Below are 23,943 nucleotides of genomic sequence, written 5' to 3'. Positions count from 1 at the left end.
TTCTATATTTGCCCTTTAATGCTCTCTTATTGATTGTTTATCAAAAGACTCCAAGGTGGTCTTGATCTTACCAATTTATCCATGAATTGTAATGAATAACAAGAAACCCTTCTTCTATCTATATTTATCTATCTACATTTTTCTTCTAGAAATCTATTATTCCCTGGACTTTCCAGCATTAACTCTGCTTAGTCACTTCTCACTATGTCTAAAATATCTCTCATTAAAATATCTTTCGTTAATAATGGTGCATCTGGACTAGAATGATTAAAGTATTTCAATAAAGGGAGTGATAGCGGCGCCAAGGACAGCAGGCACTTTCTGAGCCCACAGAAAGCCCAAGATAGAGTGACAGTTAGAAAATTAATAACAAGTAAGAGTGTGCCAGGTACACTGCATGTTTCTTATCACAACCAATTCCAAGAGGCAACCTTCCTTGAAGTTCCAGCCTCAACCCACGGAGGATCTCACACGGGCTTCATTGGAGATGGCGTGACACAATATCCTGCATTAAAGTAGCATATTTATTACAATTAAATGAGCCTGCTAAAACCTCTTAGTTTATATTACAGTTCATGCTTGCTGTTGTACATTCCAGGGTTTTGACAAGTGTACAGTGACGTGTATCCACAGTCGCAGTATCATCCAGAATAGTTTCACTGCCCTAAGGATCATCTGTGCTTCTATTCATCTTCCTCTTCCCCACCCCACCTCCTAGGAAGCTCTATGTTTTTGCTGTCTCTGTAGCTCTGTCTTTTCCAGAATACCCTACAGTCAGAATTCCCCGGTGTGTCTCCTCCTCGGATGGGCTTTCTTCAGTGTCAATGCATTATCACTGTCGGCTTTGTTGCTTCCATGCCTTTTTGTGGGTTGCTAGCTCATGTCTTCTTAGTTCTGAATAGTAGTTCATTGTCTTCTTTACTATCAAACACACTTTCTGGAGAACATTTTGATTACCTCCCAGTTTCAAAATTATGAAAAAGCTTCTACAAGTATCTTTATGCACATTTTTTGTGTGGCCATAAGTCTCGGTTACTTAGTAGGTACCAAGTAAACCACTGGATTGTACAGTGAGAACTTCGTAGTCAATGACCAAATTGTCTTCCATGTGTTGTGTTTATGGAACACAACATAATCCTGTATGGAATCCTGGGATGGCCCGAAGGAAGGAAAAGCAGCACTCTGGTTGTTAGAAGTGGTATTAACATTGCCTGAGGGCTAGGGAGGTGGCTCAGTGGTTAAGAGCACTAGCTGCTCTTGCAGAGGTCCAGGGGTCTGTTCCCAGCATCCACACAGCAACCAACAACTGTCTATCTATAACCCCAGTTCCAGGGAGTCTGATGCACTCTTCTGGCCTCCGCAGGCTTTCATGTATGGGTGCACTTACATACCTGTAGGCAAAACACTCACATACATAAAACTAAAAAATAAATAAATAGAATTTTAAAACAGCTGTGTGAGCATAACAGTTCATGAACAAAGTTGGTAAAAGTGTAGTTGGGTTGGAGGGGTTTTGTTGAGCAGATCAGATTGTATAGAACAATATTAAAGAGAATTTACAAGTATCATACATATACATATACACATATACACATGGAATAAGTGGATTTGGATTTGAAAGAGACTGCTCATTCTTCTAGCCAATTATTTTTGCCTTTAAGTAAAATCACACCTAAAGTATGCTGACTTAATGAATATATCTTGTTTTAAGATTTTTGTTTTGCTTTGTTTTTTGAGACAGGATCTCCCTTTAGTCCCGACTGGCCTGGAAGTCTCTATGTAGACCTGGATGGTCTCAATCTCTCGAGATTCACCTGCCTCTTCTTCCCAAGTACTGAGATTAAAGGCATGCACCACCACTCACAGCATAATATATCTTGTTTTAAAGGTGCAAAGAAAAATTTGCCACAAAAACTCACCTCTGGAGAGATGATTCAGTCAATAAAATGCTTACTACACAAGCATGAGGACCTGAGTTTGGATCCCTAGCCACCACATAAAAAGCCAGGAGTGGTGACACATGGGAGTGAGCACTAGGTGTAAGCCTAGTGCTTGGGAGGCGGGGACAGGGTGATCCCTAGAGTTCAATGACCAGTTAGTCTTGCTGAATTGGTAAGTTCCAGGTTTAGTGAGAGACCCTGTCTCAATAAACAAGGTGGAGAGTGATAAAGACACTGTACCTTAACCTCTGGCCTGTGCACATTGGTATATCTCCCCCACATGCACACACACATGAACATATATATACACATGCATACACCATACACACAGAGACATAGTAGTTTTTTTTTTAATTTATTTCAGTGACTCATCCCTATACCTAGCAGATAAGTCAAGGTCTTCTTTATAATTCATTAAAACCCAACTCATTTCACCTTGTTTCTTATCATCTCATTTAGCCATGATGGAGTTTTAGCTGGATAAAGGTCAGTAGGGAATAGCAGAGACCGCCCCCTACCCCAATACTGGCTTAAACTAAAGTTCATTTCTGTCTCTATGGAAATGCAGGTGTTGGCCTTTCAGGGCTGTTATGGGGGACCCAGAGTCCTAACCTAGAAAAATGAATGGCGAGCAAGTAGCAATCTCTGCTACAGTGGAAAGGAGGGAGATTTTGCAAAGAAATGTGTATTACTGGGCAACTCCTATGTTAGGCAGACAAGGAAATGACACAGCAGTATCAAATCTTCATGTGCTCCCAGTTCAGAGCGATTTATCACTGCTAATTAGGTAACAAGTCTGGCTGAGAAAAAATTTCCACTGTGACAGAGACAGAGAAGTGGGGGGAAGGAAGCAATAGCCATCAACACTGACTGGGGGCCTGGAAAAGCCTTCACTAAAGGGGAGATTCTTGATTTGGACATTCGGTGGATATAGCTGAGGAGGAAGAGCAGTCAAAGTAGAGAGAAAAGAAGCACCAAACCTACAGCAGAACAGGAAAATGGTCAGCAGTGAATTTAGGTATGACGCATCAGCAAATACAGGTATGACAGATTAGGGTGTTGACTCAGCTTGTGGCCGAGGCCAAGATGCAGAGAACCTCTACTCTAACCATGTCCACTTTTATTCACTTGAAAATGAGTAACCATGATATTTTAAAGAAGAGACGTGATAGGTGTGTGATCCAGAGATGACTCAAGCTAGATTCAGTCAGATGGGAGCCCATCCTCACTAGAGCAGCAATTACTGGTACAGCACATGAGGAGGTGCAGGCTGACAAAGACCTCAGGGACGTGAAAACCAAGGGAGCTACACATTGAGGAGGTGCAGATTGACAAAGCCCTCCGGGATGTGAAAACCAAGGGGCAAGAGGCTAAGTATTTTTGTCTGCAATGTTTTGGTACAGAAGCTAAACTTAAAAAGAGTTGAATTTAGCCAGGCGGGATGGCACATGCCTTTAATCCCAGCACTTGGGAGGCAGAGGCAGGCAGATTTCTGTGAGATTGAAGCCAGCCTGGTCTACATAGGGAGTTCCAGGTCAGCTGGGACTGCAGGGAGACCCTTCCTCAAAAAAAGACAAAAAAAAAAAGCATTGAATTTATGAATTAAAGACACAAGAGAGGGCTGGAGAGATGGTTCAGTGGTTAAGAGGAGTAGGGTCTGGAGAGATGACTCAGCAGTTAAGAGCACTTGCTGCTTTTGCAGAGGACCAAAGTTTGGTTCCCAGACAACCATCTGTAACTTCAGTTCCAGGGTATCCAATACCCTCTTCTGTCTTCCATGGGCACTGCACACAGATGGTACACTCACGTGCATTCAGTAAAAACACTCATAAAATAAAAAATAAACAAATATTTTTAAAATAATTCCCTCTCAGCCGGGTGTGGTGGTGCACACGTTTAATCACAGCACTCAGGAAGCAGAGGCAAGCAGATTTCTGTGAGTTCTAGGCCAGCCTGGTCTACATAATAAGTTCCAGGCCAGCTGGGACTACAGGGAGACCCGGTCTCAAAAAAAAAAAAAAAAAAAAATCCTTCTCACTTCCTGCAAGAAGAGTGATTCTATAAAACTTTATAATTGATTAACATTTCAGATGCACTAGATTCCAATAAAAGTTTCTGTTCTGAGGGACTGGGAGAAAAGGAATGCCAGTGTGCAGGTGTGCACTGTGATGCCTGATTTACTCATCTCTTTTGACATGCAGCCCTAAATTTCTTGAACTGCTCTCAAAGATTTCCCCATCAATATACAAAAGCATATTTTCTAAGCCAAACTCACTATCTTCACCTCCAGCAGGAGGAGTCTTGGAAGTGAAGATCGTAATCCCAGCACTTAGAAGGTAGAGGCAAGAGGATCAGGATCATCCTCGGCTACATAATGAGTTGAAGGCCAGCCTGGGCTATGTGACAGGGGCAGGGCAGAAAAGAGAGGAGAGGGAAAGGGAGAGGAAAGGAGAGGGGGGAGGGAAAGGAAAGAGAGAGAGAGAGAGAGAGAGGGAGAGAGAGAGATTGAGATTTTAATTTAGGGTCATCTAGATTTCATTTATAGCTAAAGACTAGGGAATAGCATACTAGCACTTAGTGAAGAGCTCAGACTGTAGAAGATTTGCTTGAACCCAAAATTACGTTGAACCTGTGAATCTGGAAACCGGTGTTAAGTGCTGAATAGGAAAAAGTCTTCTGCAGGATAAGGATGGGAGGAGCCTCAACCTAAAGCAGTTACTGACCATTCACCTTTTCTCTAAGGTGTGGAAACCCACCACAGCGTCCATTCCCAAAAACTGAAATTAGATCAGGGTACCCTCTGCATTTGTCCACTCAGGAATGCTTTCACTGCCCTCTTGAGAGTCTTTATTGGAGTTTACACAGAGTTTACATATGTTAAGTGTTCAAGCAGTACAAAACACATAGGAATTTTCCCATTATAATAGTAAGAAAACAAGCACAGCATTCCCAAGGCCGTGGATACTGATGGATACTGGCCCAGTAACAGACTTCCTTTGATTTCTGCAGAAGCATAAAACAGGGGTGGGGTGTGCACCCACCCTGGCATCCCAAGGACAGCTGTCTAGTTTTCCCAGCATCCTGGGAGCACACTGCCCCCGCCTCAAGCCTCTACAAAGTCCAAAGAAGCCTGTTAACTCTTAGCGAGCCAAGTAACAGGAGCCTGTTAACTATTAGTGAGCAGAGTGCTATTGTCCTTCAGGGTCAAGGGGGAAGGTCACTACACCAAGGGTCAGGTCGCAACAATTTCTGCTCCCTGTTTTCTCCACAGCGCTACTGTAAAAGCTATGGAAGAACATGAAGTTCGAGAGGTTTTTATGTTATTTTAAAAAAAGGTAGTTTGGGGCTGGAGAGACGGCTCCAGCTCTTGCAGAGGACCTGGGTTTGATTCCCAGCACCCACATGACGGCTACAAACCGTCCTTAACTCAGGTTCCAGAGGAATCCAAAGCTCTCTTCTGACTTCTGCAGCATTGCACAACATGGGTGCATTCAGATACATGCAGGCAATACACTCATATACATAAAATAAAAAATAAAGCATGGTAGTGCACGCCTTTAATCCCAGCACTCAGGAGGCAGAGGCAGGCGGATCTCTGTGAGTTCAAGGCCAGCCTGGTCTACATAGTGAGTTCTAGGACAGCTGGGGCTACAGGGAGACCCTGTCTCAAAAAGACCAAAAAATAAATTAATTAAAAAATTAAAATAATAAAATGTTTTTTAAAAAGGTATTTTAATCAAGTTCAGTGGTAGAAGGGTTATCTTGTATTTACATGCATTTCACTTCTCCCCAGAAGCATCTTAGAGCCCCAAGTGGACTAAAGGACTAGTTCACAGGGGGCTGGCTTTATTCACTGTTTTTACTTGCACTGGCTCTTAGTAATTTCTGTTGCCAGAGGCAGTGGAGAGAAACTTGCAGAAGAGTGCATTGTTTAAGGAAGGGCCACAATTTTGAAACTATCTTAATTCTTGCACAATCCTGCTAGAAAAAATTTCCCTAAATGAATGCAAAACACTTATTTCAGCCAAGTTCCTCCTGAGAATCTAGGCTGGCCTAGAACTTGCTTATAAAGACCAGGCTGGATTTGAGCTTGGGCTCCTCTAACCTTAGCCTTTCCAGTACTGGGGTCACAGGTACGTGCTACCAGCCTGGTTCAAACTGGAGTTTCCTGATGTCATTTTCCAGGGTGTCTACCATGAGGATATAGCTTTTTTTTTTTCCTTTTCATTTTAAAAGTTGTTTCTCTAATCATATGCAAGAAAGACTTCGAGCCCTGAGGACTTAGCATTGTTCTCTATAAAACAGGTCCTGATCAGATGTTCTCTTATTACAAATAAGGAAGTCAAGGGAGAAAGAGGCTGACCTGAAATGATGAATCAGTACAGACTGCCCATCAGAGCCCAAGGGTGCCAGGCATCTATTCTTAGCATCTCCTATGGTAAGGGATGATTGAATTGATGTCAGGCTCCAATATCTATTCGCTTAAGAAGAGTGCAAAAATACTATTTGGCTTCCTCTGAGTTTCTATAGAGCACTTCATAATTTATGAAGCCATTTCCTATTTAAGATCTTGTTTTGTCTCCTTTCAACTCTCAAAGACAGGCAGTTTTATCATTGTTTTACTAATAAAGAGCAAATTCAAAGAGGTGTAGCAATTTGCCCAAGTTCACATGGTTTCCAAGAGTGGCACGATGAACTAGCTCCATCTTGTGACTTCCCCTCTGCTATCTTTCCGTGAGACATGCTGCCTTTGAAGTCTGCCAGAGCTTCATTGTGTTCCTTTTCTCTTAATACAGATTCAAACAAAGGACTGTTTATTCCCTTCCCCAGCCGGGAAATAAAGGATTCCCTAACCAGTACTTCTGCAACCCAGGGCAATGGTACACCAGCTCAGAAATTAGATGTTTTCCCACTGGGAACACAGGTAACGTAAACTTAGCACATTTTATGCCAGGTATTGGTCCTCAAACAGGGATGCAACTGTTAACAGTTTGAAGCTGATTATAAAATTTCTTCTCTTTAGCAGATGCCTCCATCTCCTGAACCCCTTATATTTTCTAATTCTTCCTTTTGATTAGAAAGTCTTACATTTCAAGGTGACTTTCCCCAAAGCTGTCTCCTCTATGTAGCAGACAGAGAAAAAATTAAAAGGTAAGATGGCACAGAAGTGGCACACAAATAGGAAACTAGAGATCATGCAAGATTTGGGGAAATTTTAAAATGGCAGGTTTTTAGAGAAAAATATGGTGCAAGTAGCTATGCAATGATAATATGAAACTCACTGTGTATGAGCAAATGTCTAAAGAACAGAGCTGGCATCTCCCTCTGCCTCTTCTTTGATCATTTGTAAGCAAGTGAAACTAGAAAATAGCCAGCCAGAGAAGGAAGCAAAAACTGGGATGAATGCAGATTTGAATGATTAGAACTGCCTTAGTGAGGATGGTGAGGGCTCCTTCAGTGTATAATGCCATATTTAAAAAGACAGATTAGCTTTTGTTTCTTTGTTTTTGGAGTTCTTACTTCGGTGCTTAGAAACTATCTCCACTATCATTTTTTTAAATCTTGCTATTGATTTAAGGAAATAGAAACAAAGTCTATTCCAATTTATAGCTGAACTTAAATAGCACTTCTTAGTTTAAAAAAATAAAACTTTTAAGATTACTTCCCGAAGTGAGAGAAAAAGGAAATTGAATAGCTTACTATAACCTTTTAGTTTAACATATAAGGAAGTAGGACTTCTACCTTTCTCTATCTGCATTGTATGTGGGAGCCTGTGTGTGCTGGGATAGAACCTAAGGCCTTGGGCATGCTAGGCAGGCCCTGTACCACTGAGGTTTATCCCTAACCAAGACACTGAATATTTTAAGATATATTTAAAAGAACAAATATTAAATGGCTTTCTTTTTGCTCTAGCTCTTACCTAGTTATGTCTCAGATTAATTTACAGCTTATTAAAACTCCATTAGTTGCCAAGGTGTCATACTTGTAATCCCAGCATTCAGGAGGCAGAAGCAAGATTGCTGCAAGTTTGAGACTATCCTGTTCTATATGACAAGTTCCAGGCCAGCCAGTGCTATTACAGCAAGACCCTTTCTCAAAAGAAAAACAAAACAGCTCTTGTTGGTTCTTGTGGTTGTTGGTATCAGCTTTATCAGAAAGTGAAATAAATATGGAAATCCCTTAAATAGAAAAAAATAAAGTTGGAAAATGTGGCCTGATCTCAGGAAATGGCTCAGTGGGGTAAATTTGGATTCCTGACATCAGTGTAAAAGCTGGTATGAGTCCTTCTGTAACCCTAGCACTACCAGATGAGGCAGGGACAGGGTGACAGAACGCAAATCAATTGCAGGGGCTCAGTGACTAGCCAGTCTAATCAAATAGATGAGCTACTGGTTTAGTGAGCGATCCTGCCTCAAAAAATAAAGTGCAGAGCAATAGAGGAAGACACCTGAACTCACAGAGATCCACCTGCCTCGGCCTCCCGAGTGCTGGGATCAAAGGCGTGCGCCACCACTCCAGCTCACCCTCTGTTCCTTACCATCATACACCCCCGATTTCCCCACCCCTCTGCACCACACATAGAAAAGAAAAAAAATGTATGCAGACAAAATACAGTATTACACTGTTTGCTATGTCCTTCACATTTTAAGGATAGTTTCTGTTTTCAAGGAGTCTCCTTACCTGCTCCAAAACCTCCTTGTATTGACTGTTTCAAAACAGGCTCAACCTCAGACCTCTGCTGGAAGGTCTGTTTCCCTTGCTTTCAGGAATAGACATCCTGGGTAACAGTACCCTGAACCCCCTGGTCCTGTGAACTCATGTCTGAACACTGCCCTTCTTCCTAAACTTTCAAACTTTTTTTAGATGCAGGAAGTGACAAGAAGGGAGATGCCAAGTGACAACCACCAGGATGATGGTAAATATTCTGCTTACTGGGTATTTTCCCCACACTGTTAGAAAAATGTAGATGGGATGAGAGGTATAAGATGACAGTGTGGCAGCTCCAGGTCCTGTTTTGTCAGCTAAGCCTTTTTCTGTTTTCCTCAGGGACTGCCTTGGATACTTAGTGGCCTGTGAGGCTTTTCTGCTTGAAGAGTGACTGTTCTGACCCCATTTATTTCTTTTTCTTACATTCCTTTAAAGTTGTTTTTCTTCTATTTGTTCTTTCTCTCTCTACTATTTTGTAAGTTGTGCACAGTTTTTGTACTTTTACTATTATTCCCAAAATGACAGTATGTTTTTAACTTACATAAGTTAAAAATTATCAATATCTCAAATTTTCTTTTTTTCCCCCTTATTTTATATTTTCTGTCAGACAATTTAAAGACCTTAGAGTACTTTCTCCATTTAATCCCTCCAAGCAACTATGTGGTTTTTGTTGTTTTTTTTTCTGCTTCCAGGGATTGAATCTAGGACCTTGTGTGCTGGTCAAGGGTTCTACCACTGAGCTATGTTCTCTAGCAGTTTCCTATGGCTTTTTATTTTCTATATTTTTTAACCCCACAAGATATTTCTCACATAATGTTTATTTAAATGCATCCATACATTTATGACTTTGTTTTCCTATCTTTCTTGAGCTCAGAAATCCTTTATTAGATCATTTTTTAATTTTATTTATTATTTTTATTTTATGTGTATGAGTGTATTGCCTGCCTGTATGTGAGTGTATACCCATGTCGTGCAGTGTCTCATAGGTCAGAAGAGGGCTTTGGTTTTCCCTGGAACTGGAGGAAAGGATGGTTAGTAGCTGCCATGTGGGTGCTGGGAATTGAACCTGGGTCCTCTGCAAGAGCAGTCAGTGCTCTTAACTGCTGAGCCATCTCTCCAGCCCCTATTAGATCATTTTTTTCCAGCTTACAGTATAAACTTCAGTGTGGGCCTGAAGCTTATTTTTTTTAACATTTTATTATTTTTTTTCATTACAACTTTAACATATTCAGCAACACATTCCAGAGCAAGGATACATCTCTTTCAAAAGTGGCTGTTCTTTTTTTTAAAAATATTCTATTTATTATTTTTATTGTGTATGAGTGTTATGCCTGCATGTAGGTAAGTGCACCCATGTCGTACAATGCCCACAGAGGACAGAAGAGGCCATCGGATTCTCTGGAACTGGAGTTATGGACAGTTGTTAGCTGCCATGTGGGTGCTGGGATTTGAACCTGGGTCTTCTGCAAGAACAACCAAGTGTTCTTAACCACTGAGCCATCCCTCCAGCCCTGGACCTAAAGTTTATTTGTGATGAACTCTTTCAATTTTGTTTGAAAATGCTTCCATTCACCATCATTCTTATTCTTGAAGGGGGTTTTTGATGGGTGTAGACTTCTGGACTGGCAAACGTTTCTTTCAAAATACTGCAGTTAATCTGCTTGTCTTTTCTTTTATGTTTGCTTTTGAGAAGTTAGCTGGGAATCTATTACTTTTCCTCCTAATGGCTGCTTTTAGGGTTTTCTGGGCAGTTTCACTATGATGTACGTATTTACTTAAGTTTGTCCTGCTTGGTATTTATTATGCTTCTCAAATCCATGAATTATATCTCATTAGTGCTGAGAAATACTTCAAATATTTGCATACTGTTCTTTACCTCATTCTTATTCATTTTCGTTTTTGTTTTGAGACAGGGTCTCCCTGTAGCCCCAGCTGGCCTAGAACTCACTACATAGACCAGGCTAGCCTTGAACTCACAGAGATTTGCCTGCCTCTGCCTCCTGAGTGTGGGGATTAAAGGTGTGCGCCACCATGCCCAACTCCACTTCTTATTCTTAATTAAATATATATCTGAGATTTTCACTGTTTTTGTTTCTTATTCATCTATATTCTTCATCTTTTTTTGTCCAGTTTACATTCTGGACAAGTCTCTCCAGTCCATCTTTCTCTTCAGTTGTGTTTAATCCACAATTAAACCTATATGCTAAATTCTTAATTTCAATTGTTTATTTTTTTCTTCTCAGTCCTGTGTTTGGTTTGGTCCTTTTACAAATCATCCAGGTCACTTTCTCTAAGAAAAATTTAGGCATGTTTTACATTTCTTTGAAAAGAATAAACATAGCTGCTTTAGAACCATATGGTATATATTATTTATAGTATCAGAGATCTTTGTAGGTCTAATTTTATTACGGTTTTTTTTCCTACTGGTTTTATCCATATTATTACCTTGGTTTATTTTTTTGTCGTTGTTGTTTTCTAATGTGTGCTTGCTCTTATATTTGAATAAATATTTAAACTAATAAATTATTGGTCTTAAATGCATTTGCCTTTTCCAGAACAAATTTTCATTTGCTTCTGCTAGGTACCTAGAATACTATCAGTCCTGGATTACTTTAATTCCAGTTTAAAGTTCCGTGGATCACCCAGATGATGCAAACCTGGATTACCAAATCATTATCAGAGCCAGTTCATTTCCAGTGTACCTTTACTCTGAACATTGTATCCTGCCCAGAGTTCCCTGTCAATGTGTGTGCATGTTGCGGGGAGGCCATTGTCATACCTCTTCCCTTGGGTGGAACTTGTGCTTTTCTCCCCTTCACCCTAGAATGTCTTTGGAGGCTTTCTGTGCTAATGTACCTTTAGGAGTTCTTGTTGTTCCCTGGATTTGGGCCTAGAAATTTCTTACTATCTTCTTAGCTCTTTGTTGTTTTTAAGAATATATATAATCCATATTTTTACATGTCTTCAAGAAGAGGATTGTCTGGATTATATAATTTGACATTATATAAAAAAATAGAAGTTTTTGCCAGGAGTGGTGGCTCATGCCTTTAAATCCCAGCACTTGGGAAGCAGAGGCAGGCAGATCTCTTTGTTCGAGGCCAGCCTGGTCTGCGTAGTGAGTTCCAGGCCAGCTGGGGCTGCAGGCAGACCCTGTCTCAAAAAGACCAAAAAAAAAAAAAAGTTTTTATACTTAAGGTATTTTTGTTACCTAAAGGTACTGTTCTATGGCTTTTATCACTCTATGTATGCTGACACAGGGTAAACACTGATGGTCTTATCAGCCCTTAGGAACATCAGGGCTAGAAAAATTAATGACTAGCTCAGAAATAGCATATTCAGTTTCCTTAGGAAGACTTTCAAACACGTGAAACTCTGAAGGTATCAAAGAGCAGTCTTCCATTTGGTATGCTGCTCCATTTGCCCCAATATGAGACTTTATGGATGACAAATAAAGAGAAATTATTTATGACTGGGTTAGCACCTAGACCAGGGAGTTTCACAGGTTTTACATTCCCTACCATTTAACTGGTAGCAGTTCCCAGTGAATGACCCTAGAGCCTCTGGGTGGAATGTGGGAGTGAGAGGTGGAGAGGAGTCCATGAAATCATAGGCCAACTATTGCCCACAGACTCAATATATAAAATCACAACTATTGTCATGTGGAGGCACATCAACTTTTTATATGAAATTACTGTCTAGAAGCCAGGTATGGTTGTACATACCTTGATCCCAGGAGTTGGAAGGTGAAAGAGGCAGGAGTGTTATGAGTTCCAGGCCAGCCTGGGCTGCTTGGAGAGACCCTATCTCAAAAAAAAAAAAAAGAAAGAAAGAAAGAAAAGACCAGGTGTGGTGGCGCACACCTTTAATCCCAGCACTAGGGAGGCAAAGGCAGGCCAATCTCTGTGAGTTTGAGGCCAGCCTGGTCTACATAACAAGTTCCAGGCCAGCCAGGGCTACAGTGAGACCCTATCTCAAAAAAACAAAAAAGGAGTGGGGAATACTATCTAGAAAGCTCTGAACCTGCGATTTTAGGAGGAAATTCTTAGGGGATTCATTACTGCTTACACAAATGTCCCACATGTTTTATTGTCATCCATGTGGACGTACTTTCATCATTATGCTACCATTTATTAGAAATTAGAAAATTAGAAACCACTTCTTCCTAAGAACTTTTCCTAGGTTAGTGAACAGAGTACCTCAACTTGGCCAAGATGAATTCTCATCATGTTTTGTTTTGTTCTGATTTCTTCATGAGGGTTAGAATTTAGGCACTGCTCGCCCCGTCAGTCCACAGTCCGATCTCCAGAGAAGATGACTAGAGATGGATACCGAGTATCTTTTCTAGACAATAAGTCTTCTGGTTCTTCTCCAGAAAAGGACATGATACCAAAACCTGATGTGTATCCACTTACCCATGATGTCTCACTGGGCAAATGCTTGGCTGTGGGTGATTCAAACCAGACCCTTCCCTACCAGCTACATTCTGATGTTGGTCTGGAACACTGTGATAGTCATTATTCTCAAACTCTTTCCCTGCGTGGAAGTCTTGTCAAAAGGCCTCCAAAAAGCAAGAACTATCGAGAATACAGCATAAAGCCTTCAAATGACACAAAGGCCACCTCATCTCTTTCTTGTGGAGACTTACTGACTTCTCTGTCAAACCCGGAGTCCAGCACAGGAAGGCTTTTGAAGCTTAGTTCAGGTAATAGCTTCCTGTCAGTTTGCTGGTAGTTTTCACACTTGTGAAGATAGAAGCATAGCTGGAAATTTTGGAATTAATATTTCTTAAATTGTATTTTAGGGTCAATGGAACGTCTAGAAATCTGGAAGGTATGAGTTTAACATGAAAGATATGTTAGAGAAAAATTGTAGAAACATGAGTTTCACAACTACATGTTGTTTATTGAAGTGTCGTCCTAAGACATATTTCCAGCAGCATCTACTCTTCTCCATCACAATCACTGCTCTTCTGAGTTCTTTCAGAAGAAGCCCATTTCAGCGTTAGTAATAGAGATTGGTCTTCAGCTATTTATTAATTTAGTCAGTAAAGTCCATTGAAAACCTACTATGTGCTGGTTACTATTCTAGTTCTGTGAATAAGGTAAGAACAAAATCAAATTTCATGTATTTTATCATATTTTTAAAATTCCTTGCTTTTATTCTAGTAAGGTGATATAAATAATAAATAAGTTAACATAAATATGTCAGTCTGTTAGTGCTGAGATGGAAAATAACACAGTATATAGAGAGCAATAAGAAAGAATTGGTTTTTTATATTGAATTATCAGGGAAAAATTCTCTTATGAAGCATCATAAATGTACAGACTTAAATGAAATGCAATATAAGAAGCAAGGACAACTTGAGGAGAACTTACTAGATAGAAGAGATAGTACAGTACAGAGTTCCTGAGGCTAGTCCAGGCCTGCCACATTCAAGGAACAACGAGCCTGGTGTGGCTAGAGCATAGTAAGGGAAGGTAAGTATATAGATGAAGTCAGAGAGATGGCCAAACATGTATTCTGGGTGAGGTCAGAGGTGGTTGGAGGGTTTGTGGTTTGGAGTAACATATTCTCACTTAAGATTTGCTCTGTGGACCTGGAGAGATGGCTCAGTCAGTAAAGCACTTGCTGCACAAACATGAGAACCTGATTTTGGAACCCCTGAACCCACATAAAAAGCTGGGTGCAGTGGTATACACCTGTAATTACAGGGCTGGGAAGCAGAGACAGGAAGATCCCTAGGGCTTGCTGGCCAGCTAGTCTTGCCAAATTGGAGAGCTCTAGGTTTGGTGAGAGACTCTGTCTCAAAAAATAATGTGGAGAGTGATTGAGAAACACACCCACTATCCCTGCTTCTGCCCATTCATCCTTCTCTCTGAATCTTTGTAGATGCCTCTCCCTTGATGGGAATAAAACTCTAAGAGAGAGAGAGAGAGAGAGAGAGAGATGAGAGATGAGAGATGAGAGATGAGAGATGAGAGATGAGAGAGAGACTGTTCTGGGTGCTAAATTGAGAATGGAAAAGGGGGAAAGGGTAGAAATAAAAGTCACTTAAGAGATTAGAATTCAGATAAGAGTTGGTAGCTTGGATTAGAGAAAACAGTGGAGCTGGTGAGTAGTCAGATTCTGAATATATTCTAAAGAAAAATACTCTGATTTGCTGATGGGCCAGGAGTAAAGTATGGGAGAGAGAGTCTTGGCTCCAAGGTTTCAGGTCTGAATACCTGGAACAATGGAGTTTTATTTACTAAGATGGAAAAGAATGGGAGAAACAAGTTTTAAGATGTATATCAAGAGTTTGGCTGTGGGGGGGAGGGCGCTGGAGAGATGGTTCAGCGGTTAAGAGTAGTGTGGCTAACAATTGTCCATAACTCCAGTTTGGTTTTAGATATCTTTTCTTATGTGTATGAGTATGTATTGCCTACATGTATGTAAGTGCACCCATGCTGTGCAATGCCTGTAAGAGGTCAGAAGAGGGTGTCAGATGGAGTTATGGTAGATGTTAGCTGCCATGTGTTGCTGGACACCAAACCTAGGTCCTCTGCAAGAACGGTCAGTGCTCTTTAACCACTGAGCCTTTTCTCCAGTCTCTGATTTTAGATATCTTAAGTTTTGGGTTTTTGTTTTTGTTTTTAATGTGTATGCCTGTATTGCCTGCATGTATGTAAGGGCACCTGTGTTGTGCAATGCCCACAGAGGACAGAAGAGGGTGTCAGAACCCCTGGAACTGGAGTTATAGATGGTTGTTAGCCACCATGTGGGTGCTAGGATTCAAACCTGGGTCTTCTGCAAGAACAGCCAATGTTCTTAACTGCTGAGTCATCTCTTCATCCCTAGATATCTTAAGTTTAAGATACCTATTAGAAGTTTCCAGGGATGCCAACCTGATAATTGGACATAATAGTGTGGTGTTCAAGAAGAAAAAGTAGCTGGAAATATAAAACTGAGGATTCTAGGGGTATGGAGACATTAAAACTTGGAATGAATGAGAGGCTCATCTAGGGAATAAACAAATAGGAAAGAGATCTAAGGACAGACACTGAGCCGTCTGAAAATTTGAAGTTGAACAGATGAAGAGAATCTACTATGGAGGGTGAAAGAAGAGGAGAAAAGCCAGGAGAGAGTAACATTGGGATCCAAGTGAAGAATGTGTTCCAAGAAGGAGGAAGTAATAGTTCTGTGTCAAGAGTTGCTGATCTAGGGAGGTAACTGGGACTGATGGTTATTTGGCAGTGCAAAAGCATTAATGAACAGCTTCAGGGGATATAAGAAATAAAAGTCTCATTGAGGAACATTAAAGAAAAAAACTTGGGTGTACAGCAGTTGAGTGCCAAGTATATACAAGTCCTTCAGGGGGTTTGGAATAGTACAAAACAGAGAAATGGTGCAGGGGATGGGGATCCCTTAAGACCTCTAGATTGATGATGTAGCAGAAAAGAGAACCATTACAAGGGGAAAATCCTTGTCTAGTCAAGAAGAAATGGAATCTAGTCTACCAGTAAAGAAGTTGGCCTTAAATGAAGCCCTAACAGTTCATCAACAAGAAGGAGGCAGAGGATTTATTGACACAAATATGTCAGTTGATAGATTTGGTACTGAGATGGCATGGATTTTTTTTTTTTTTTTGTCTCTGTTCTCTTGGTAGAATCGGCATCTGAGGAAAAGGAGAGAAGAGATGATAGTCAAAGTTTGAAGGGAAAAGATATGTGAACAAATCTCAGGAACTAGAATAAACTGACCAGAATAATATATGAGGACAGTTTGGCAGCAGTAAGGGTCCAGATAGTCTAGTGGTCATGAGTTAAAATGAGGAAAATCAGAACAGATGTGTGTTGTTCTTCAACCATGTTCCACGGCTCTGGTGTAGACTGGGAACATGTAGACAGTTGCATTTAACCAGAGTTGAGGTTTTGTAAGGTGGAGGGAGACAGAAAGGATCCAAAGAATTAAAGGTATATGCTAAGGAGTAGTTATTATGACCCTAGATGCGAAGCATAAGAGAGTTGAAGCCCAGGCTCATTTCCAGCCTGTTTCCTCCGCAGATCTGTATGCCACAACCCATTTCAACAGTGACCCTGTTCTGCTGGCCAACGTAGAGCAACAATTATCCAGCAACCTCAGTGATTTTGCACCAGCACCTGGTTCTCTCCCAAACAACCCTATCCTGGGAAACTCTGCGAGAACACTGCTGCTGCCTCCGGGGGCTTCCAATAACATGGAGATTCCAACCAAGAGGTCATTAAGCCCATTGAGGAGAGGTTTCAAGCAGAAGGACAATATTCTTGCCAACCTAAATCCAAAGCATGGTTTCCAAGATGCTCCAGGCCATGAGGCAAGCATTGGCTTGTTTGTGTGTGTGTGTGTGTGTGCGCGTGTGTACGCACAAGAAACAAGAAGGCTCAAAGACTAGACTGTGTTCCTGTTGGGGGTGGGGTGGCTCTCACCTATAGCGCTATATGTTGTAGAAAATTTTCAGAGGCGTGTGGCCCATATTACCTGTGATTCTTCTGCCCTTGGGAAAGTTATCCCCTGACTGCCACCATTTTTAAAAAATTTCCATCACAAGGGAATTAACCCTGATCTACCTCTAGAGCATAAACATGGTGGGGCTGTACTTTAATAAATGTCCTGCAAGAGTTTGCCAACTAGAGGTTGCCACAAATAACTAACTTACTTGAAATAGTTCTTATAAAACCATTGTTTTATTTTTCTAAACAGAAACGCAAATAATTCCAAGTTTTTTCCAAAGTAGTCACAAGCAAATGAATTAAATTATCAAGAGATTTTTCTTTTAGCTGAAAGTGGCTCAGATAAACAAACAAATAAAACAAAGAACCATTCCTAAATATGTAATATAATTCATTTTCATAAAATCATGAGAGTGTTAAACAATAAAACTTCAATATTTTTTAGTGCTTAAAAGTTTTTTTTTAAGTTCTTATTAAGTTTTGTTCTGCTTTTGTACATTCCTCATGGAGAATGTCTTTCATTTTCCTGGCTTGTCAGAATGTTAATTTTTCTCCAGGTCTTACTGCCATCTTGAAACTTTATCTTAAAGAAACCACAGCTCTCTCTCTCTTGCTGGGCATGGTGGCGCACGCCTTTAATCCCAGCACTTGGGAGGCAGAAGCAGGTTGATCTTTGTGAGTTGAGGCCAGCTTGGTCTACATAGTGAGTTCCAGGACAGCTGGGGCTACAAGGAGACCCTGTCTCTAAAAAGACAAAAAAAAAAAAAAAAAAGAAAGAAAGAAAGAAAGAGAAAGAAACCACAGCTCTCAGAGCCAAAGATCCTTTGAGTCTATGATCCTCTGAATCATGTATCAGTCGTTTACTGCCCTGTAAGGAAGCAGGGTATTGGTCAAAAACAACTATCTCTAGTCACTTATGTTTTCAGTTGTTGGAAATCTTTTTGTACGCTGGGATGAGTTTACAGAAATTGTTTCTTGACTCTCTGAATACTTCCTATTCAGTTTTCAGAGTTTTGGAGGTGAGGGCCGGGGCTGTTCGTCAGTGGCAGGTTGCTTGCCCAGTATATGTGAGGCCCCAGGTTCAATCCCAAGTACCACAGATAAAGGAAAGGAAAAGAAAAAAGGAAATTTGGAAATAGTTATATTTTTTGTGTACCAAAGGGGGCAGTCTTGTAATACTTTATTTTGGGGCTGTTTTTACATTTCCAGCCACAGATACCTATTTTATCAGAAAAAAACACTAACAATGTGATGGCATCTGAAGGGTGAATGCACAGCAACACTTGCAATATTTGGATGCTATATTTTCTAAATGGTCTAGGAAAAGCGTTTACTTCTATTTTTTATTATATTATTAAAGTCTCTGCATTTTCGGACTATCTTTAAAACTCCCATTTTTTTCCTGTTGAATTATGTTTCTTAATATGGAAGACTTTTAAAGGGCTGCTTGAATATAAACATAAAAGCAGAAGTCTTTTGCTTTTAGGAGGTTCCTGGAGAAAGAACTCAACCTCACACATGCTAGGCAAGCACTCTATCACTGAGCTACATGTCTCGCGCCCTTGAATATAAACACAAAAAATGTACTGTTCAGCTTCTGAAATCTGTAATTCAAAAATTGCTAAAAAGGAAAGCAGCATGAAGCTTGGCATAGTGGCATGTGCTTTTAATTCCAGCACTCCACAGATCCAGGTCAGCCTGGTCTGCACAGTGAGCTCCAGGCCAGGAAGGGCTAAAGAAAGAGACCCTGTCTCAAAAAAAAAAAAAGGCATTAAAATATTTTGAAAAAATATTTTTAGTGACTGGAGAGATGGCTCAGTGATTAAGAGCACTGACTACTCTTGCAGAGGACCTGGGTTCAAATCCCAGCACCCACATGGTAGCTAACAACTGTTCCGGGTGATCCAATGCCCTCTTCTGTCCTCCGCAGGCACTGCACTTACATACATGCAGTGCAGTTACACACATGCAGGCATAGCACTTATACACATAAAATAAAAATAAATAAATAAAAATTTAAGGCATTTTTAAAACTCACAATAATCTGACAAAGCACAAAGTTAAACTGCATGAATTTATAACTAGAAAATTTACTTTTGGAATTTTTTAGATTTTGGGTTTTTTTTTTAATTTATTTTACAAATGTATAAATGTTCTGCCTGCATGTATGTAAGTACATCTGTGCATGCAGTGCCCATGGAGGCTAAAAGAGAGCCTTGGATTCCCTGGAGCTGGAGTTACAGATGGTTGTTAGCTGCCTGTGGGTGCTAGGAACCGAACCTGGTTTCTCTGCAAGAGCAGCCAGTGCTCTTAACCACTGAGCCATTTCTCCTGCCCCGAAAATTTATTTTTGAGCAACTAAATTTAGAGGCACAGTCAGATTTTAAAAATTAAGGCAGATATTGAACTAAATCAGCCATAAGGCATAGTTTACTAGAGATTAAAAGATCCAGTTGGCCATGGTGGCGCTTGCCTTTGATCCCAGCACTCGGGAGACAGAGGCAGGAGGATCTCTGTGAGTTCAAGACTAGCCTGGTCTACATAGTGAGTTCCACGCCAGCCCCACTACAGGGAAACCCTGTCTCAAAAAGACAAAAAAAAAATTCATGAAAGTAACAAAATTACCTAAAAATAAAAATTGTGCCCACTCCCCAGACTGTGATGAAGTGATAGAAGGCATATGTAAATTTCCAAGTTGCTCCCTGCTATTCATACAGAATTAAAATCCAAAGAAAACCAGTGACAAGCTGGCTATGGTGGAGCACACCTATAATCCCAGCATTTGGGAGGTTAAGGCAGCAGGATCAGGAGTTTAGAGCCACCCTTAGCTACATAGCAAATTTGAGGTCAGCCTGGGCCACATGAGACTCTGTCTCAACAAAGAAAAAAAAGAAAAACACAAAAGAAACCCAGGAAATACCCATTTTTTACAAATTCCTATAAAATAGCCTTGTGATATGACCTGACTTTTCTACAGCTTAATCCAGATGACTTAATCAGGCTGACATCTTAAATGATCCCATCTTCCCCCACTTCACATGTCCCCAGTCCTTCTTTACTCTGGACTCATGATCAGACTTACTGAATAAATTTTTTCCCTACCAATCATAGACCAGATGTGTGACTTAACTCATAAATGTTACTGTCTTGAGTGTTGTGTTTCATTAGCTAATTAATCATCCCTATTTTTTTTTACATCAAAAGAGCCAAGAATTGAGAAATAATTTGTTTTTAATTTATATCAGATTGTGTGCATGTGTGCGTATGTGTGTGTGAGTGTGTGTGTGTGTGTGTGTGTGTGTGTGTGCTAACTCAAGAAGTTAATGGGCAGGTTAAGCAATCAGGGCTCATAAATGTTACTGTCTTGAGTGTTGTGTTTCATTAGCTAATTAATCATCCCTATTTTTTTTTACATCAAAAGAGCCAAGAATAGAGAAATAATTTGTTTTTAATTTATATCAGATTGTGTGCATGTGTGCGTGTGTGTGTGTGTGTGTGTGTGTGTGTGTGTGTGTGTGTGTGTGAGCACGCATACACATGTTGCTGGGGATGGAACCCAGGGCAAGCACCTACCACTGAGCTACATTCCTAGCCTGTATTAGTTTTTTAAGTCCATGCAACTCTATAGGAAAGACTAGAAGAGAGACCCTTACAATAAAATACATATAATATGAATGTCAGGTTAGAGGAAATAGAAGCAACTGTGAATCTTACTATTCAGACCTATCTAATCTATGATTTGAAAACATTTTTTATTTTTTTTATTTTATGTGTTTGAGTGTTTTGCCTGCATGTGGGTAAGTGCACCACGTGCGTGCAATGTGCAGTGCCTACAGAGGCCAGAAGAGGGTGTCAGGTCCCTGGAATTCGAGTTTTAGGCAATTGTTAGCCACCGTGTGAGTGCCAGGAATCGAACCTGGGTCCTCTAGAAGAACAAGTGTTCTTAGCCACTGAGCCATCTCTCCAGCTCCTTTATTTTTATTTTATGTGTATGAGTGCATGTATGGTAGTACATCACATGGGTGTAGTGCCAAAGGAGGCCAGAAGAGGGCGTTCAGTCCTCTGGAACTGGAGTTATGGAGAGTTGTGAGCCAGCAAGTAGGTGCTGGGAACTGAACCTAGGTCCTTAGCAAGAACAGCAAGTGCTCTTAACCACTGAGTCTTCTCTCTAGTACCCTATCTATGGTTCTTATTGAGTAAAAAAAAAACTGTCTTAAAGGGCTAGAGAGATGGCTCAGCAATTAAGAATCACACACTGCTCTTGCAGAGGACCCAAGTTGGACTTCCAACACCCTTGTTGGGTTGTTCACAACCACCTGTAACTTCAGTTCCAGGGGGTGGGGGATCCAATGCCTCTGGGCTCTTTGGGCACACACACATAATTTAAAATAAATTTTATAAAAAGAATGTATTTAGGGGGGGTCATTTTGAGACAGCGTCTCCCTGTAGCTCCAGCTGTCCTGGAACTCACTATGTAGACCAGGCTGGCCTTGAACTCACAGAGATCTGCCTGCCTCTGCCTCCCGAGTGCTAGGATTAAAGGCGTGCACCACCACGTCCAGCTAAAAAGAATGTATTTTTTAAACAGATATCTTAGTTAAGAGTGGTAGCATATGCCTTCAATTCCAGCGCTTGGGAGGCAGAGGTAGGCAGATCTCTGTGAGATCAAAGTCAGCCTGACCTACATAGCTAGATAGATGATAGATGATAGATAGAAGGTAGATAGATGATAGATAGATGGATGGATAGATAGATAGATGATAGATAGATAGATAGATAGATAGATAGATAGATAGATAGATCTTTAGTATTTAACCAAACAATAACATTCAACCTATAATGTTTAAAATGTTAGAGTGCATTTGTATTTATTATATATTATAGTAAATAGAAGCTTATTATGAGTTATAATTTCTCATTAAATTATTCCCAATTTTACTTTATCATATATGGCACTTTAAAAATGTTCTTTAGTTTAATATTACTATATTACATAATACATTAAACCATTTATGTAGGTGTTAATATATTCTGAAAACATCTATAAAAAATCATGATAGAAAATCCTAGCACCTTTGAAATTGTGCTTGAGGGTCTGGAGATGTAGCTCAGTGGAGAGCACTTGCCAAGGAAGGTTTAATCCAGTACCATCAAAGAAAAGGAAAGAAGAAACATGAAATTTCCCTTGAATATCTTACGTGCTTGCCTTGGACATAAATAATGTGCTATTCAAATCTAAACCAAAAGATGAAACTTTCTTTACTTAGAAAAATTATTAATGTTTTAAATGTCTGGATTCTTACTTCCCTTATTGTGTAAAAATGACACAAATGGTTCTATTTTTGTTTTGTTTCTTTTTTTCTTGAGCTTCTCTCTAGTGACCTGGGCAGTTTGCATGGTTTGCCAGGAAACCATAGTCCCCCAATCTCTGCCAGAACCCCCCATGTGGCCGCTGTCCTCAGCCACCTCCTGGAGCTGGTGGATAAGCATTGGAGTGGCTCTGGCTCCCTCCTCCTAAACAAGAAGTTTCTTGGTGAGTGCTGGCATTCTTGGTGCCTGAGGGAGGGCTCAGCCTTGCTTCCGCTTGTGCTCTGTTCACAGTCACCCGGTCCCCTTAGCCTGTGAGTAAAACTGTGAACCACCACAGTTAGCAAATATGCATTTTTCTCATGTTCATCTATCTTTTTCTTTTTCTTTTTTGGAGGGTATGGGCTTGGGGGTTTATTTTGTTTGTTTTTTGAGACTCGGTCTCACTGTGTAGCCCTGGCTGGCCTTCAACTCACAGAGATCCACCTATCTCTTAGAGTGCTGGGATTAAAAGTGTGCTCCACCATGCCCAGCTCATATTTTTAAAAATATTTTCTTTATCCCTTAAAAACAAAAACTAAAGAAAAAATTTGTATTTTTTTCACTTACAAGAATACTGAGTTCAAGGCCAGCCTGGTCTCCATAATGAGCTCCAGGACAGTAGCTGGGGCAACAGGGAGACCCTGTCTCAAAAAGACCAAAAAAAAAAAATTTTTTTTTCTTTATTATTTTTATTTTATGTGTATGAGTGTATTACCTGCATGTATGTAAGTGCACCTGTGTCATGCAATGCCTACGGAGGCCAGAATAAGAGGGCTCAGATCCCCTGGAACTGGAGTTATAGACAGTTTTTAGCTGCCATGTGGGTGCTAGAAACTGAACCCGGGTCCTCTGCAAGAGCATTAGTGCTGTTAACTGCTAAGCCATCTCTCCAGCCCCTCGTTTTTTTCAATCAGCAATCTTTCCAATTATTTTATTCCTCCTATGGTGTGTGTGTGGTCTTTGGTAATACACAGAATGATCCGATATGCTTACTACAAAGTACTTATGTTAATAATTACAAAAGATTTTATGATTCTTTTGGAAGTGCCAATAATGAATACAACAGAAATTAGGTTTGATCATGGGATTTTACAAGGACTGTTGAAATGTTGATTTGAAAAACTAAAATAAATAAATGCCTGGACTCTTTTTTTTAATTAATTAATTTTTAAAAACATTTTATTTATTATTTTATGTGTATGCATGTATTGCATGCATGTAGGTAAGGACACCTGTGTCGTGCAATGCCTGTGGAGGCTGTCAGATCCCCTGGAACTGGAGTTATGGACAATTGTTAGCTGCCATGTGGGTGCTGGGATTTGAACCTGGATCTTCTGCAAGAACAGTCAGTGTTCTTAACCGCTGAGCCATCTCTCCAGCCCCTTATTGATTGATTTATTTTATTTTATTTTATTTTATATTTTTGGTCTTTTTGAGACAGGGTCTCCCAGTAGCCCCAGCTGGCCTGGAACTCACTA

The 23,943-nt window shown here is 40.3% G+C and overlaps 1 protein-coding gene across 1 annotated transcript in view; it reads left to right on the top strand.

Moving 5' to 3' along the window:
* Lrrc36 (leucine rich repeat containing 36) overlaps positions 1 to 23,943 on the top strand; it is a 72,883-nt gene that overhangs the window by 40,106 nt on the left and 8,834 nt on the right. Inside the window, 5 exon segments of the mRNA XM_017799650.2 lie at positions 6,737 to 6,864; positions 8,805 to 8,856; positions 12,910 to 13,350; positions 16,691 to 16,980; positions 22,484 to 22,649. Coding sequence (XP_017655139.1) covers positions 6,737 to 6,864; positions 8,805 to 8,856; positions 12,910 to 13,350; positions 16,691 to 16,980; positions 22,484 to 22,649 — 1,077 coding nt within the window.

The sequence above is a fragment of the Nannospalax galili genome, unplaced genomic scaffold, assembly GCF_000622305.1.
Source record: "Nannospalax galili isolate Female #2095 unplaced genomic scaffold, S.galili_v1.0 scaffold799, whole genome shotgun sequence".
Classification (NCBI taxonomy): domain Eukaryota; kingdom Metazoa; phylum Chordata; class Mammalia; order Rodentia; family Spalacidae; genus Nannospalax; species Nannospalax galili.
This window is presented reverse-complemented; position numbering and strand designations above follow the sequence as displayed.